Source organism: Lepisosteus platostomus, chromosome 14 (genome assembly GCF_059453375.1).
Source record: "Lepisosteus platostomus isolate fLepPlt1 chromosome 14, fLepPlt1.hap1, whole genome shotgun sequence".
Taxonomy (NCBI): Eukaryota; Metazoa; Chordata; class Actinopteri; order Semionotiformes; family Lepisosteidae; genus Lepisosteus; species Lepisosteus platostomus.
The window spans coordinates 6658397-6675697 of record NC_142624.1 but is presented as its reverse complement, the minus strand read 5'-3'; the positions used below and the strand labels follow the sequence as shown (position 1 = coordinate 6675697).

At 42.9% G+C, this 17301-nt stretch overlaps 2 protein-coding genes across 2 annotated transcripts; both read left to right on the top strand.

Moving 5' to 3' along the window:
• Window positions 1-509: 509 nt before the first annotated feature.
• LOC148648801 (tubulin alpha chain) lies at window positions 510-5276 on the top strand. Its single transcript, XM_088606740.1, has 4 exons — window positions 510-669; window positions 2971-3193; window positions 3373-3521; window positions 4071-5276. The coding sequence occupies exons 1-4, from the start codon at window positions 667-669 to the stop codon at window positions 5046-5048; spliced, it is 1353 nt and encodes a 450-aa protein (XP_088462866.1). The 5' UTR covers window positions 510-666; the 3' UTR covers window positions 5049-5276.
• A 2735-nt stretch (window positions 5277-8011) lies between these two features.
• Window positions 8012-11712, top strand: LOC148648800 (tubulin alpha chain-like). The gene is made up of 4 exons (XM_088606742.1): window positions 8012-8169; window positions 9416-9638; window positions 9822-9970; window positions 10504-11712. Exons 1-4 carry the CDS (start codon window positions 8167-8169, stop codon window positions 11479-11481), a joined length of 1353 nt encoding a protein of 450 aa, XP_088462868.1. The 5' UTR covers window positions 8012-8166; the 3' UTR covers window positions 11482-11712.
• The last annotated feature ends 5589 nt before the right edge of the window (window positions 11713-17301 follow it).

Genomic DNA, 17301 nt, shown 5'->3' with positions numbered 1-17301 from the left:
GTGAGGGAGTGTGTCTCTGTGTGTGTGTGAGGGAGTGTGTCTATGTGTGTGAGGGAGTGTGTCTGTGTGTGTGTGAGGGAGTGTGTCTGTGTCTGTGAGGGAGTATGTCTGTGTGTGTGTGTGTCTGTGTGTGAGGGAGTGTGTGTGTGTGTGTGTGTGTGTGTGTGTGTGTGTGTGTGTGTGTGTGTGAGGGAGTGTGTCTCTGTGTGAGGGAGTATGTCTCTGTGTGTGTGAGGGAGTGTGTCAGTGTGTGTGTGAGGGAGTGTGTGTGTGAGGGAGTGTGTCTGTGTGTGTGAGGGAGTGTGTCTGTGTGTGAGGGAGTGTGTGTGTGTGTGTGTGTGTGTGAGGGAGTGTGTCTCTGTGTGAGGGAGTATGTCTCTGTGTGTGTGAGGGAGTGTGTCAGTGTATGAGGGAGTGTGTCTGTGTGTGTGTGGTCTGGGAGGTAACCTGTTTTCCCTGCAGCTCCGTCTCTCTGTGGAGGAGTGTGTTTGTCCAGCAGGGCCAGCCCCTTTCTTTTCTAACTGTCAGTCCCGCCAACAGACAAACCAGCTTCCTGTCCCCCCCCTCCTCTTGCCCACACTATAAAACAGCAGCCTCAGCCCCGACCCGGCATCACAGCCTTCTCATTCCGAATCCTAGACGTCGGGCCGAAGGAAACCATACAAAATGGTGAGTACCGAGTCAGCAGCCTCCTTTTCTTCTGCTAGGCGAACAGTTAACATATGTTTCACGGTGCGGGGCATTCACGTCTCTGAACAAAGCATCATATGTGCAAACCTTCTGCTTGAGCGAGTGGGCCTAATCTATTCACAAAAGAGCCAGCAAGCAGCCCATGAATTGAGTTTAAGGCTCAAGGCGAAGGGCTCTGAGGAGGCCACATGTTTGCCAAAGACTTGATTCCCTTGCTGAAATGCAGAGCGCACAGCAGGGATGCAGTGTCGCTGTGGCAGGGAGGTTCCAGTGGGGGGCAGGGAGACTGTAGCGTGAGCTCGTCCTCCTCTGGAGGCTGTGGGCTGGGCGCCAAGAGCCTGTTGCTGTGACTGCAGTCGGGGATTAGGATTCGGGCCACAGCCCCAGCTCCACCACCTCAACTCAGCACGTCTTTGTAAATAACGGTGTCGCACCCAGCCCTGACCAATGTGCTAATCCTCTTGGGTCTGATCTAGTTTATTTCGCACTATTTGTAAAGTATTAACATACCATTCCAAATGTAACGGCACATGCTTATTCAATTTATTTTCACAAACAAGATGGTAATTAATCGAACTAGGAAAGCCTCAAATGAGTTCAAATACTTTTACAAAAATGGTCCCTAACTTAAAAGTAATGACCTTATTTTTATATTTGATTTGAATGACTTGGCAACCTGTGTGCGGTCCTGTTTTTTTATTTCACTTTCCCTTCTTTTCCATTATTTTATGAAGACGTGAAAACTGAAAGGAACGTTCCTTCCCACCGCCGTCTTTTCTCCAGAAATTCAGATTATTGGGGTCCTATAATTTCGTTTGTGATTAGGTTACCCTGCGATGTTGAAGACAGTTTTCCTTCAAACCGACATGTAAAGAGAGTTTTCCTTCAAACCGACATTTACAATGCTCCATAATGTTTACTTCAGACCTCTCAATAGATTAGATTGCATCTTGCGTTAGTGAGGCTTTTTGCAGCCACTGTGTTCAACCAGTTGCATCAGATTCTTTTTTTTTTCCCTGCCGTGTGTCTCTTGTTTCAAACAAAGGAGGTTATATCAGTGGAACAGTGGGGGTGGGGTAAAACCTTCTGACCTCCAGCTCTGCGGTTTACAGAGGCAACACGGATAAGCTCCATATCGCAGCCTAAGGGAAATGCAGTACTGTTTTTGCAGCATCTTATCCCTGGAGAGGCCATTATGTGCGGCATTGTGACTCAGCACAATTTTCAGATACGTGTCTCAATCACTCCTGGCACAACAGAAAGCAACCAGACGTTGAAGCCAATAAAACAAGTGATGGCTGGAAGGCTCTTTAGGGAACTTCTCTTTGTTAAATAATTTTATTTGACGGATACAAGACAGGATGATAATTAGTAACAAGGCTCCCGCCCCCGTTGTTCATATATTTACCCTTTATTTTTTTTATTGTAGTTTGATGTATGGGTTATTTTGTAGTTTCTGCTAAGTAATGATAGGGTCTGCAATACAACGTTTCTAGAAATGCTGTTTTTCTAACAGAAATGAAAACTTTTCTTTAGGGTAGTAAGGGATTGATAATGACTACTGCCTCTGTCATTTGTAACATTCTCATCCACCATACAAGCAGACTCTTGTCCTGCCATTCTGTATTGGAAACAGCAGAAGTCGTTTAAAAGCTACCCCAGCACTGCAGACAACAACTGAAGCCACTGTTATGAGCCAAACCAGGAGTACTCCACCCTAACCAAAGAGAGCTCAGACAGCTTTGTGCTGCCCACACCAGGATCTCCATTCATCTAAACCTGCAGTTTGTAGCCTCTTTGCTACTGGGTGGAGGCTTTTTGTGGAAAAGATTACTGGAACTCCTCCTGGGAGGAATTCATTGATTCAATGTTTATTCCTGTCATCGGCTGATTCTGCAGGAACTGCAGTACTAATAGTGAGCTTGCCAAGATCAGAAACATCATCAGACTAATTGCTCTTTTTATTCAGCTGGCACTTTCATCCAAAGCTAATGGCATTCACACCCATTTATACAGCTGAGTGTTCCGCTCGAGCAAGCTGGTCAAGTTTTTTAGAATAGTAGAGCCTCACATGGAATCTGAGCCCACAAATTTCCAGTTACAAGTTCAGAACATCAATCATTGCGCCACATCACAGAAAAGTTCACAAAAAAAAGTGAGTGTTATTTTAGGACTGGCAATTTCATATGATCGAAATGTAATAACTTTCTAAATGCTAAGGCTATGTGTAACATTGGTGTATCCCCGAAGTACAACTCATAATTTCCTTTATTTCTTTAGCGTGAGTGTATCTCTATGCATGTTGGCCAAGCCGGTGCCCAGATGGGCAATGCCTGCTGGGAGCTGTACTGCCTGGAGCACGGGATCCAGCCTGACGGCCAGATGCCCAGTGACAAGACCATCGGAGGAGGAGACGACTCCTTCAACACCTTCTTCAGCGAGACCGGGGCGGGCAAACATGTCCCCCGGGCTGTGTTCGTGGACCTGGAGCCCACTGTCATTGGTAAGAAGAGGCTGCATGATATTATTTCCCTGTCTGACTTGAAAGTGCTCATTTCATAATACCTACAAATAACTGTTTGGATCATGACTTTCACAGTGTGGCAGCCTCCACTATTACATCACTTGGAACAGTGCAGGTAAACTGATTCCTTTCTCTTTTTTTCTCCTTTTAATTCCCAGACGAGGTGCGCACAGGTACCTACCGCCAGCTGTTCCACCCCGAGCAGCTCATCACTGGCAAGGAAGACGCTGCCAATAACTACGCCCGTGGGCACTACACCATCGGCAAGGAGATCATCGACCTGGTGCTGGACAGGACACGCAAGCTGGTAAGATTCTTATCTTATCCTCCCCCTCCTCATGTCCATTTTCCACCATGAATTGGCTATTATGCATTGCAGATAAAGTGACGCTAGGACATGATTCACTATCTTTGTTTAAGCCAGCTATATCCAGCCATTGTGCTGGACAGGACATGCAAGCTAACGGGTTTCATTACTTTCGTGCTATTTCAGGCCTTTTCCACAGTATATTGTTTTATTTTCTTATTGTTTATTGGTTATACATAAATGAGTGTTGGAATTATCTTTGGATATTTGACGATAAAAAAATATTGCAACTAATTTCTTTGATAAAACTTCAATTGTGGTAACGATGAAAAGCATGTCATTGTCAAAATGTTACACACACATTAAACCTCAAATATGATACTGTTATTATTTTTCTTGACACTTTTCATTTTTAAGCGAAAAGCAACGTGATAAGGATTGATTGTTGGTTTCACTTAGCTTTAATGTAGAAGAAAATCTTTCTGTTTACATTAAAGCAGCTTATTTACTACTATACACTAACTAACTATGCTCATATTATGTCTCCAGGCTGACCAGTGCACAGGGCTCCAGGGCTTCCTCATCTTCCACAGCTTCGGAGGTGGTACTGGCTCTGGTTTCACCTCCCTGCTGATGGAGCGCCTCTCTGTCGACTATGGCAAGAAGTCCAAGCTGGAGTTTGCTGTCTACCCAGCTCCCCAGGTGTCCACAGCTGTGGTGGAGCCCTACAACTCCATCCTGACCACCCACACCACCCTGGAGCACTCTGACTGTGCCTTCATGGTCGACAACGAGGCCATCTATGACATCTGCCGCAGGAACCTGGACATTGAGCGCCCTACCTACACCAACCTCAACAGGCTCATTGGCCAGATCGTCTCCTCCATCACTGCCTCCCTGCGCTTTGATGGTGCCCTGAATGTGGACCTGACTGAGTTCCAGACCAACTTGGTGCCCTACCCTCGCATCCACTTCCCTCTGGCCACCTATGCCCCTGTGATCTCTGCTGAGAAGGCCTACCATGAGCAGCTGTCGGTGGCTGACATCACCAATGCCTGCTTTGAACCAGCCAACCAGATGGTGAAATGTGACCCCCGTCATGGCAAGTATATGGCCTGCTGTCTGCTGTACCGTGGAGATGTGGTGCCCAAAGACGTCAACTCTGCCATCGCCACCATCAAGACCAAGCGCACCATCCAGTTTGTGGACTGGTGTCCCACTGGCTTCAAGGTGGGTATCAACTACCAGCCCCCAACAGTGGTGCCTGGGGGAGACCTGGCCAAGGTGCAGAGAGCTGTGTGCATGCTGAGCAACACCACCGCCATCGCTGAGGCCTGGGCTCGCCTGGACCACAAGTTCGACCTGATGTACGCCAAGCGTGCCTTTGTCCACTGGTACGTGGGAGAGGGGATGGAGGAGGGAGAGTTCTCTGAAGCACGAGAGGACATGGCGGCCCTGGAGAAGGATTATGAAGAGGTGGGCACTGACAGCGTGGGAGAGGAAGATGAGGAGGGAGAGGAGTATTAGAAAGCAAAAAGTGATCCTGTCTTGATTTTGCTGTATTCCAGTACCAACACAACTAGAAATGTCTTGGACTCTATGTAAAAATAAATGGACTAATATTTTATGAAAATCATTTTCATAGTATTTTAGTGCCATTTTCTTTTCTTAAAGTACCACTGATAAACATTAAAACGATGTCAAAAATGCAGTGTAGCTGGATCAATATTTTGTAATAAAAAACTATAAAAAATATTTTTGAAGTCTGTTTCTTTAATGTACAATGTAATGTATTGAATTTCCATTATGATGGTCTTTAGGTCTGTAAAGAGATAAACGTTTGTGAAAGGATACTGTTCATGTACCAACTAGACTCGATCATCTAAGCCAAATATTTTGTCAAACGAAGGGCAAAGTGATAAACAGGTGAAGATGAAGATATATGGAAATAACTACTGGAAAATCGTATTGATGGAGTGTGACCATGGGAACACCATAGTTTGCTTCTTTTCCAGTTTTGAACATAGCATCATCTAACCAATATTTTCAGATCGATTCCATACTCTTGTAAGAAGAGTCAATGTCAAATATTACATATAAGAGCAGCTCTTTAAAGAACTTCAAAGGCAAAATGACATGTCATATAAATCTAAAAAATTGACATCAAGGTGCAAGACAAGCCTGAACAAAATGAAGCAGGTTTAAGCAGAATCAAAGCGGCAATAAATTCTTGCGAGCTGTGCTTTTCTTCAGACAACCCTACATTAACACCAGTAAATGAAATGCTTCTGGGAAGTGTAGGGCTGCTGGCAAGCTAAAATGTCCTCTAAGCACATGGTTATTTGCCTTAGTCAGTTACTGAATCAATTCATTCAAGGGTTATCATTGCTTCCCCCACACTCGCTGGGGTCCTGGGTTCAATTCTGGAGCTGGGCTGATGTCTGTGTGGAGTTTGCATGTTCTCCCTGTGTTCACATGGGTTTCCTTGGGCGCTCAGGGTTTCCTCCCACAGTCCAAAGACAGGCTCGTAGGTGAATTGGCTTCTGGGAAAAGTGGCCCCTGGTGTGTGTGTGCGTGCTCTCTATGGAGTGGTTCCCAGTCCAGGTTGCGTCCCGCCTTCTGCCTGTTGTTTGCTGGGATAGGCTCCAGGTTCTCCGTGAGCCTGAATTGGATGAAGTGATTAGAAAATAAAAGGATGGTTTTCATACTTCAACAAACCACTGAGGGTCAACTTCCACTGCACGTAAATGCTAGATGTGTCTGAAGATTGTATTTTGTAAAATGCTGATTTTGATTGATGGTTTTATTTGTCAAAATTGAAGACCCTTAATTTTAAACACTTGATAATTCAGCATACGAGCACTAAAACACATAATTATATATTTTCAGTACGTTATAACCTCTTTTTCACAGAACATTATTTTCCTGTTCCTCATTGTTTCACCCAGGGCTCTTTCATTGTAATAAATGTGATCCATTTAATCCAGAAAATGCTCAACAATGTAGAAATCTTTCATTCTTGAGTGTTTTCCCTAAGAAATGCTGAGCCTTACTTTGGTGAAGTCCAGCAGTTGCAGGCATGAAAAGTGCCTGTTTTTGCTGTTTGTGTATTATAAGCACAAGGGGGCTGAGCTTATTCATTGCAGGCTTGAGTTTCCATCTGTACCTTTTATCCCTCTGAGAGCTCGACAGTTCTTAGCAGTACAACAATACCTTCTCTACCGGTTTCATTTTTAAGGTGTGGCCACTGTCCCGACAGTTAAAAATGCCCAAAGCCCACTATTATACATTTCACTTTAAATGTTTGCAACTGTGTTGCTTGAAATAAATGCCTGTCTGTTCCTTATTCTGCAGGACAGGGTATTGTACATCTGTAAGGAATGCAAAAGACACAATTGCTTCAAATAGTCAGATTACAGCAACGCATCAATGTGTCAATGTTTTTTTTTTCCCTTTAGGATAAGGGTGATATTTCTGACAGAACTGTTTCTGAAATGTGAGAGGCTTTACAGCACATGCAGTATGTGCCCATCCCAATGTAGAAATGTAGAAACACTTTCACATTCTATTCATGGATAACATCAGCACAGCATATTCATCTATTAAATGCTCAAAGTCTGACCAGAAGCAAACAGACTTTATTAATTTTATTAAAGTTATTAAGTTTGAATAACAAGAACCACAACGGGAGCACTTAGCAAGAACAAAGGAAACCAGCAAATGCGAACGTTTCCAGCAGAAATTTGTCAGAGCAACAGTGCACCACGCTTAAAATGTTTGTTGATATTTTTGATAACCTTGCATGAACGAAAATCCAGTCTTCTCATTTAAAGTGAAGTTTATCTTAAAATGAAAACTGTGAGTCCACGCTTTTAAAATAATTTATTTTAAATGCTATTGAAAACAAACTGCATTTAAACAGCCTTGTGACGCTAATGCTATTTACAATATTTAAACTTCCTATTCTTTGTTCACAATGACCCGATACTAACTTAATAAAAGCCTACAGCGTGTCTTTGAAAGTACATTTTACATATGCGACATAGGAAAGAGAATATGGAATCACTCCGGACTACTGGTGTAAAAAGCGATTTAAAAACAAAGAACTAGCTTTAACTTTTGTTTCCGGGTATAAAAAAGCTCCTAGAGGCAAAGCCCATTCTATTTATCTTGTTTAATCTTTATTTTTTGTCAAGTGCAATTTAACAGAGTGCCCCCTGACGATGTTTTTAATGTTATATGTACTCTTGTCTATATTGAATGTATTTCTGTTGTTACAATAATAAAGTATTTCTGTTTTTTTTTTTTAAAGGAAATGCCCATTCTTTAATTCCTTCGATTTGTTTGGGCCTTGAAGAGGGACAGGGGAGGAAGGAGATTTTTTTAAAAATTTGAATTCCAAACGGCAGGAAGTGAGGTAGGCGCCCTTTTTTTTCTGTGCGCGTCACCCAAACCAACCCCCCCCCCCCTCCTGCAGTCTCAGCGACTCCCCGCTCCCGCCATCCAAGGCGACTTCCTGCTTCCCCCTTGTGCGCCCGTGCTATAAAACCGCGGCCGGAGCCCCAGCCCCGCAGACTGCTGCCTTCTCCATCCGATTCATAGACTTCGGCGTGCGGGAGCAACCTTGCAAACCACATAAAAAAAAATGGTAAGGGCTCGTCTTGCTCGACGAGTTTAGTTTAAATGCTTTCTCCATTTTTTTTTTCATGAAACGTACGATTTGCCTTATTATCGCCATTTTCCCTCCTGAATGTGGATAATGGTGATTAAAGCACCTACGTATGTGGCCTGCGCAGCGGTTTTTCCCGAGTCCTACGAGCAGATTTGAAATCTGTCCGATTGAAGAAAAGTTGTTTTTTTCTAACGCCCCCGAAATAATCTGCTGTTATTAAAACATATCTAGGTAGTTTAAAAATTAGGGAGAAGCCAGTGTAGGGGGCGAAAAGCATTTTTTTTTAATCTGCGTATACGTAACGTTGTGTTCATTTAGAACATTTCAGTGGCTTATATTAGCCTTTTAAAATATCTTCAGCCTCTGTATGTGCGGTTTTAAGTAACGTCCTATAGAGGTTTTTTTATTTATTTAGGGTTGCACAAAATCTTGGATACAACTCCGCAACGTAAAATTTATTGCGGCATTGGTAATCTGTATAACCGATTATCGGCCTTTATGTTATATATATATATCCTGATGAAAACCAGTGAAATGTAAAATTTACGGGGTTTTTTTGTGTGACGTAATTTGTACGTAGGCATATTTCCTTTTTTTTAAAAGATGGGTTTTGTTGGTAGTGAAGGCAGTGCTTTCAGAAACGGCCATTTTATGATAGTCATTGGGGGGAAGTCATTCTTTTTCTAAAAAAAAAACCCACCCTGCCGTACGGGGCCTGCAAAATGTGCTCCATTTACTGCAACCAGATACTGCAATCAGCTCGATTTTCCTTCGGGGGGGGGAACCCGCACTGTAGCAAAATTTTAAATGAATCTGTAAAATGATCTTGCGTTATATCTTTTTAAATAATTAATATTACATTTAAAATCTTTTTAGTACACGGCTCGGTGCTGTAATTCGTTTTGCTGTGTGAGGGGGAGCTCAGCCTCTGTCTTCCAGTATGCAAACTGGGAAGGTACAGAGCGGAACAGTAATTTTAAGAGCTTATTTCTTATATTGGGACTGCAGTCTGAGCCAAGATATTCGGGAAGCTTGTACTATTAGACTATTAGAAGAACTTTTTAATTTTTTTTTTCCATTTATTGTGAACAGTATCTTCTGATGAGCTGAAATATAAGCTCTAACCTATACTATGTATAGGTCGCACATTGCGGTGTTCGTATCTCTTTTAGTGTTTGTGCCCAGTGGTTCACTTTTAAAGTATGTTTCTTTGACTCCATAGCGTGAGTGTATCTCCATCCATGTTGGCCAAGCTGGTGCCCAGATGGGCAATGCCTGCTGGGAGCTGTACTGCCTGGAGCACGGGATCCAGCCTGACGGCCAGATGCCCAGTGACAAGACCATCGGAGGAGGAGACGACTCCTTCAACACCTTCTTCAGCGAGACCGGGGCGGGCAAACATGTCCCCCGGGCTGTGTTTGTGGACCTGGAGCCCACTGTCATCGGTAAGAGGCTGTTTCTTATTTCCCTGTCTGACTCTTTTTCTAATGCTTACAAGTTTAAAAGAACCTGCAAACAACAGAATTGTAAGCTTCACAGGGTAACGGCCTCCACTATTGAATAGTATAATTTGAAATAGTTTTGTTGCTTGATATTTATAATTAATTTTTTTCCCCCCTCTTCCCTAGATGAGGTGCGCACAGGTACCTACCGCCAGCTGTTTCACCCCGAGCAGCTCATCACTGGCAAGGAAGACGCTGCCAATAACTACGCCCGCGGGCACTACACCATCGGCAAGGAGATCATCGACCTGGTGCTGGACAGGACACGCAAGCTGGTAAGATTCTTCTTCCACTCCCCCTCCTCATGTCCATTTTTCACCATGATTGGTCCCATAATTGATTAACTTTTGCTACAGATGTACTAAGACTGGGCCTCAATGCCCACACCCCTTTCACTGTCCTTGTCTGGACTTAAACAATTGTTTAACTTTAGCAAATGAGTGCTGTACACCCAGAGTTTGGTTAGATTCTTAGTAGTAAGACCAATGATGATGGATCTCCCAGTCAAGGTACTCTCAGCTTTTAGCTTCTTTTGTTTCTTCAGCTCCATATCTGTAGAAATGTCTGTGCTTCTACTGCATGCTGTTTATACTGAAGAGACCTACCTGAAGATGGAAGCCTTCTCTTTTTTTTGTCTGACTTATACTAATGTATAGAACTGCATCCCACCTCTGTGGAGATTGGGCACTCTATAATTTACAAACTCGCCTTAAATGAAGGGCAGCATGTTTCAAAAATCTTTTATTAAAAGAAAACTCACCCCTGTTAACTTAAGTCTCTTGGCTTGGTTCATGTTTTATGTTTGCAGGCAGACCAGTGCACAGGGCTCCAGGGCTTCCTCATCTTCCACAGCTTCGGCGGTGGTACTGGCTCTGGTTTCACCTCCCTGCTGATGGAGCGCCTCTCTGTCGACTATGGCAAGAAGTCCAAGCTGGAGTTTGCTGTCTACCCAGCTCCCCAGGTGTCCACAGCTGTGGTGGAGCCCTACAACTCCATCCTGACCACCCACACCACCCTGGAGCACTCTGACTGTGCCTTCATGGTCGACAACGAGGCCATCTATGACATCTGCCGCAGGAACCTGGACATTGAGCGCCCCACCTACACCAACCTCAACAGGCTCATTGGCCAGATCGTCTCCTCCATCACTGCCTCCCTGCGCTTTGATGGTGCCCTGAATGTGGACCTGACTGAGTTCCAGACCAACTTGGTGCCCTACCCTCGCATCCACTTCCCTCTGGCCACCTACGCCCCCGTGATCTCTGCTGAGAAGGCCTACCATGAGCAGCTGTCGGTGGCTGACATCACCAATGCCTGCTTTGAACCAGCCAACCAGATGGTGAAATGTGACCCCCGTCATGGCAAGTACATGGCCTGCTGTCTGCTGTACCGTGGAGACGTGGTGCCCAAAGACGTCAACTCTGCCATCGCCACCATCAAGACCAAGCGCACCATCCAGTTTGTGGACTGGTGTCCCACTGGCTTCAAGGTGGGTATCAACTACCAGCCCCCAACTGTGGTGCCTGGGGGAGACCTGGCCAAGGTGCAGAGAGCTGTGTGCATGCTGAGCAACACCACCGCCATCGCTGAGGCCTGGGCTCGCCTGGACCACAAGTTCGACCTGATGTACGCCAAGCGTGCCTTCGTCCACTGGTATGTGGGAGAGGGGATGGAGGAGGGAGAGTTCTCTGAAGCACGAGAGGACATGGCGGCCCTGGAGAAGGATTATGAAGAGGTGGGCACTGACAGCGTGGGAGAGGAAGATGAAGAGGGAGAGGAGTATTAGGAAGAGTAATTAAGCCTTGGTCTTGCTGCATTCAGTCGTGCTTTAAGTCATTATGGACGTTCTGAAATGCACCTTAATTATGTAACTGCTTCTTTATATGGACCAATATTTCCCATTGTCAACAATTTAAAATGTTCTTAACATTTCCAGCATCCAGGCAATAATGTTCTGTAAATGTCCAGTCTCCATTTCCATCATTCCAGTAATTTAAAATAAATGAATAAAGCAATACATAGTGTTCTGTACTTTCTTTTAAGGATTTTGAAGATGTGCTAATTACCGGTTGTAGTCCCAGTAATACTGTCTATATATAGTTCAGGTGGGTAGCTGCATCGGCATGCGTAGGCTGCAAAGGAACAAGTAATAGGTTTATTCCATGCTGGGGAAAAAAGAAGAAAGAGAACACAATGTTTCGGCCGTGGAGCCTTCTTCATGCACACCTGAAGAAGGCTCCATGGCCGAAACGTTGTTCTTTCTTTTTTTCAGCATGGATTAAACCTATTACTTGTTCCTTTGCTGTCTATATATATATATACGCACAACCTTAAGTTAATATGAATTGTACCTGCAGGTCTTTTCTCCACTGCCTTCATCAGTGGTTCTAATTGGATAAACTCGAAATGTACTGTTTACTTCCATGAACAAGGTAACATAAGCTGAAACCTTTCATTTTAAGTTCCATCGCATGGAAAATGCCCTTCCCATTGATAGGGGAAATTAGGTGGGTATTGTGCTGAGCTCTGAATCCTCAGTTCTGTTTGTAGGGCACTGAGTGCAGAAACTAGTTAAAAGCCTAGTTTTTGGAAGGCTCCCATTTAGGGAATTATGTTAAGCACATGGGAATTGAAAGCCTCTGTCCTTTTTGTTTCCTTACCACTATTTCTGTCAAAACTGCTCTAAAGTGATCGGTTTCTGATGGACTGGTGTTGGTGGGGGAAGTGTGGGGTAAGGATTTTATATGGAAGATTGAATGGCAAAGGTAATATAGGTGAGTATGTGGGTAACGAGCCACTGAAGGAAAAAAGCAAGAAAGAAAATGGTAAAATATCCTAACTAATGCATGTACTTTAGCAGGGTTGACCTACAGGTAAAACTAAAAGCTATTCAGTGGGGAACATGGTAGATGGCAACGCAATCAAGACCGTTTTGATAAACTTGAGTTTCAAGGTGCATAATTTATAGATGGAGCCAGTTTCTGAACTGTATGTTCTCTGGCTGATCTCAAATTGGTGGTTCTGTTACAGTGCTTCATTGTCTGAGATACAAGCTGCCAACGTGACTGGCAGCTTTATGATGTGGCTAAGCAACCAGGTACACTGCTCTGGTCTCTTGGGGACTTCATTTATCCTGGGTGAATTGTGTGTCAGTATGTTTGAAAAAAAATTGCAGGGCTTTGCACAATGAGTAAAATATCTGCTGGACAGGATTGGGTAAATTTGACTCCTTTAGCACTCACAAGGAATGGCTTTATCTGTTAGAAACCCAGGTTTGGTCTAGCATAACGGTATATACATCAAACTCAAAAAAGCATAATGATATATCGGTAACAGATTAATACCCTGGATACCCTCCATTTGCAGCAACAGCCTCTAACCCGTGTCTAGGTTAAAATATAACTGACTCATAAAATTTAACTTAAGTTAATGGCATTTTTTCCATGCAGTGTTACCTTTCAACTGCGGTCATCCAAATCATGCCAGTTTGTAATGAAAATACCTTTTGGTTTAAGGCCAATAGTTCTGTCTATAACTCCCAGTAAAGAAAAAAAGCTTTAGCTAATGTCTGTCGTAAAACATTTTTATAGTAAGATTTTCACCTTGTGTAAGCTATTAGTGTCTACAATCAAAAAATATTAACTCTTTCATGAGCCAGCGGACCTCACAATAATAAAAAAGATAACATTTTTAAATTGGTTTCCAAGTGTTTGGATTTCTGGTCACTGCTGTGCTCCTGCCGGATGTTTTATGTGATCTTTCTCCTCTCGGGGGAGTTTTCAAAAAGAGGGAAGTGGTAATTCAGTGTGGACCAGAGGAATTGAAAACCGAGGCTGTTAAAAATGTGCATGGCGATGAAGGCATGACCATGTCCTAACAAAATTGATTGGGGGCGGGGGGGTGTTCTTATAACGAAATTGCATTTCGCATCACTTGCAGGCAAGGACAAAGCACTGATCTAGTTCCCATGCTAACCTCATATTTAATGACTGATATGGGAAGCTATTAAATATGTAAATGCAGACATTCTAAAGGACCTTAATGAACTCCATGGAGCCCAGATACATTAATTTATATTCTTACTGCACAGTCCACTCATGGATCGCAAAATCACGGGATCCTTAGCACTATTAAAACTTCACAGGTTGACAACATTGATGTTTGGCAAATAAAGAAAAAGCATGCATCCTCTTAAAGCTGTGGCTAAAATAAGAGACCGAAACCCATCCTGGCACTCCACTAAAACTGATTACTTACTCATTTTTGTTGTGCTTCTTTGGGTTAGTTTGCCTGATGTCTTATACTTGTAAACATGGTGTCCTAAGGAACGAATCATGGCCAAGACCAGGACACACCTGACCACTAAAAAGGTTTGCTGTTCAGCAACATCCTCCACTCGCTTATCTGTACCTAAATGTAGGATCTCCAGGCTCTCTGACTCCTATGACTCACTGAGCCTAGACCTTTTCTGGGTGAGCCAGAAGATTCATCGCCAACTGCAAAAGAAAACTAACGAAACGCATAGTAATAAAACTGGGGGAGATCAAAACAATAAATGACAAACTTTATTAGAATGTGTTCTAGTAATGTAGCTGGCAAAAGGAGTCTGGCGGTCTTTTTCAACAAGATATTTCTGGGAACAGCCAAGAGTTTCAGATTCAACCACTTGACGGGGAAGTCTGTTCAAGGCAGCTACAACTCTTCACGTAGTGTGGCCTTTCCTGTTCTCCATTCTTAAAGAATTGGGTTTTAATTTCCTGATCTGATCCTTCTTCAAAGCCCCTTACAGAAACGTGCTGGTGTCATCAATGAAAAAAAAATCATGTGTATCCCATATATAACAGAAACTCTTCTTATGATATAGTATTAATAGGAGCACACGCTAGAACTCCAAATTCTTTGTCCAAAGATTTTTTTTTTGTGGTGAAACTGTGAATAAAATGACCCGAGGCAGGGGAGGTGTCCTCACTCCGCCAGCAGACACCTCAGCTAAAACAGCAAAGATCGTCAAATTATCCGAGAACTCTTCGTCACCTCAAAAGCGGGAAGAGATTTGCCATGTACGTTCCAGTCACATAAAAACCAAATGGGTTTTGCGCAGTTGACCGGCTGAGCTTCAAAGGACGAGAACTGCTCTTCTCGGCCTCTGACAATCCGCCCGCCCCCCACAGCAAGCAGAAAATATTAGCTTGTCCTACTTCTGAGCCGTCAATTGATTATTCCATATCGATTAGTGAATAGGTTTTCAGGGCTCTGCTCTTCACATTCGTGCGTCAGAAATGTCGTCAGGTCTGTAGGTCGGCTTCCCATATCTTCTACTACATTTTTAACCCCTTTTTTTAATCGTGCTAACTTTATCTCTTCTCCGTGTAACCCTTTTCCCTTATTATCGTAAAGCGCTTTGAGAAGCTAATTTAAAGGCGCTATATAAAACAATACCATATTTATAATATATGGAAAATAAGTTATTATTATTATTATTATTATTATTATTATTAGAGTTTTGCTTTTTTAAGAGTAGAGAGCAATAATACAAGATAAAGGGTTGATCTGAATCATGTATTCATCAATTTGGTTCAGGATTTCATGAATCAGCATTGGTCATTTCAGATGAGCGTTTGAAGTTAAAGCACACGATGAATGACCAATTCCTTCTTATTGGTATATAGTCTGTTCATTTTTATAACGCATTTTATCTCTTTAGTCTGTTCGTTTTTATAACGCATTTTATCTCTTTTTCTTTATGGGTCATTCCATGCGCAAAAATTTCAAAAATGATCTAATTTCTAGAACTTTCCTCAGAACATATAAGCTGCGCATGTTCACAGGGCCATCTAGTGGGGAACTAGGTGAACAACAATACTAATAGATTTCAAATGTATCGTTGTCGGTTGCAGTGGTTAGCATTGCTACCTCGCTACGCTGGGTTCAATTCTGTCTGTGTGTGGTATGTATGTTCTCCCCGTGTGTGTGTGGGTTTTCTGCAGGTGCTCTGGTTTCCTCCCACAGTCCAAAGACATAATGTATCAGCATGTTATTTTGCTTCTGCGAAGATTGGCCCGGCACAGATTGTATGCGTTTGGCCTGCAATGGACTGATGTCCCACCCAGGGTGTACCCTGCCTTGGGCCCATTGCTTAGTGGGACAGACTGCAGGTCCCCCACAACCCTGAAATGGACCAAGTTTTAGCAGGTTTACACAGGTTTAGCATGTTAGACACAGAATGGAAAGGAAGATGATAACTAAAATCACATGTCACCATGGTTTCGACTGTAATCGACATGACGACTGAGAACTAATTAAGATAAGATCACCTTATTGGCCATATACAATTTCTTGCATTAGGAATTTGTCATTTTTCACATACCCCAGCTTGCTCTCCATGAGACACACAGACGGAGAGAGAGAAGCTTGGGGTCAGAGCGCAGGGTCAGCCATTTATACAGCACCCCTGGAGCAGCTGGGGTTGAGGGCCTTGTTCAGGGGCCCAACGGAGTAGGATTCCTCTGCCTGCCACGGGATTTGAACCAGCAACCTTCCAGCCACAGCCCAATTGAGTATATGTTGTTAAGTGATGCACATGTGAGCTTTATATGTACAGTGAAACCAAGGCTTAAATAAAACCTAGCTGAAGAAAAGATGATTACAGTATACAGTATATGACGAGCTCCTAATCCCAGTTAAGGAAACAAGTTGCCTGATTACAGTGTTTGCAAGTTTTGTTTTCTACAAGTTTTTCTAATTTAATTTACAGTATCGCTAGTTTAGTATCACTGTCAACTTTCTAAACATGGAGTTCGGAGATGTATTCCAGAAATCAGCTTTGACTGGCGGCATAGCTTGGTAGCTTCTTCAAATGCAGTTTCATGTAGTTCCCAATTGTCCTTTTCTGTGTTTCATTGATTTAGTAATTGGCATTGTCCCAGTGTTACAGGGATGGGATTACAATAACTGTAAATACAAAAACCGAGACAGCTGAGAGTGCTTTCTTGCCCCCTGTTTATCTCAACTGATGAGTCGGGGCCCAGTTGGAAGAGAATAACAGCAAATCCGATATTATCTTCAAGAACAGGATTGAGAACCTCTTATCTAGGGGTGGAAAATGAGGTGTCAAAGTTCTTCATAGGCACCTTCTTCAAAATCATCTTCCTGTCATACAATAAGTTTTTTGTCTGTAACTGTCCATAATACTCAGCATTGAATAAGATCACTTTATTGGCCATAAATCCTCCTATTTTGCTATAACACGCAAACTACACTTGTGTATTGCCTTTAGAAGAACTTTAGATCGTGTCATGTAAATTGGACAATTCAGTAGTTCTATTAAAGACTCGTGTAACTGCCATTCCTTAGTTTTACTGTTTTATACCCAGTTCTAATATTTATTATAATTGGTAAGAACATTTACAGTATAACCAGTTCCAAGTTCAAAAACATCCATTGCCTTTCATTAAAACATGTCTTTTATTTGTCAAAAATCCTCTGAAAAATCTTATTGCTTTTTCACTCTTCCAGTTTGAGAGTCCACGTCTCTATTGCTTTGTGCGTTTAGCTGTTTATTACGTATCATATAAATTATAACAACCTCTGTAGAGACGAGGAAGTA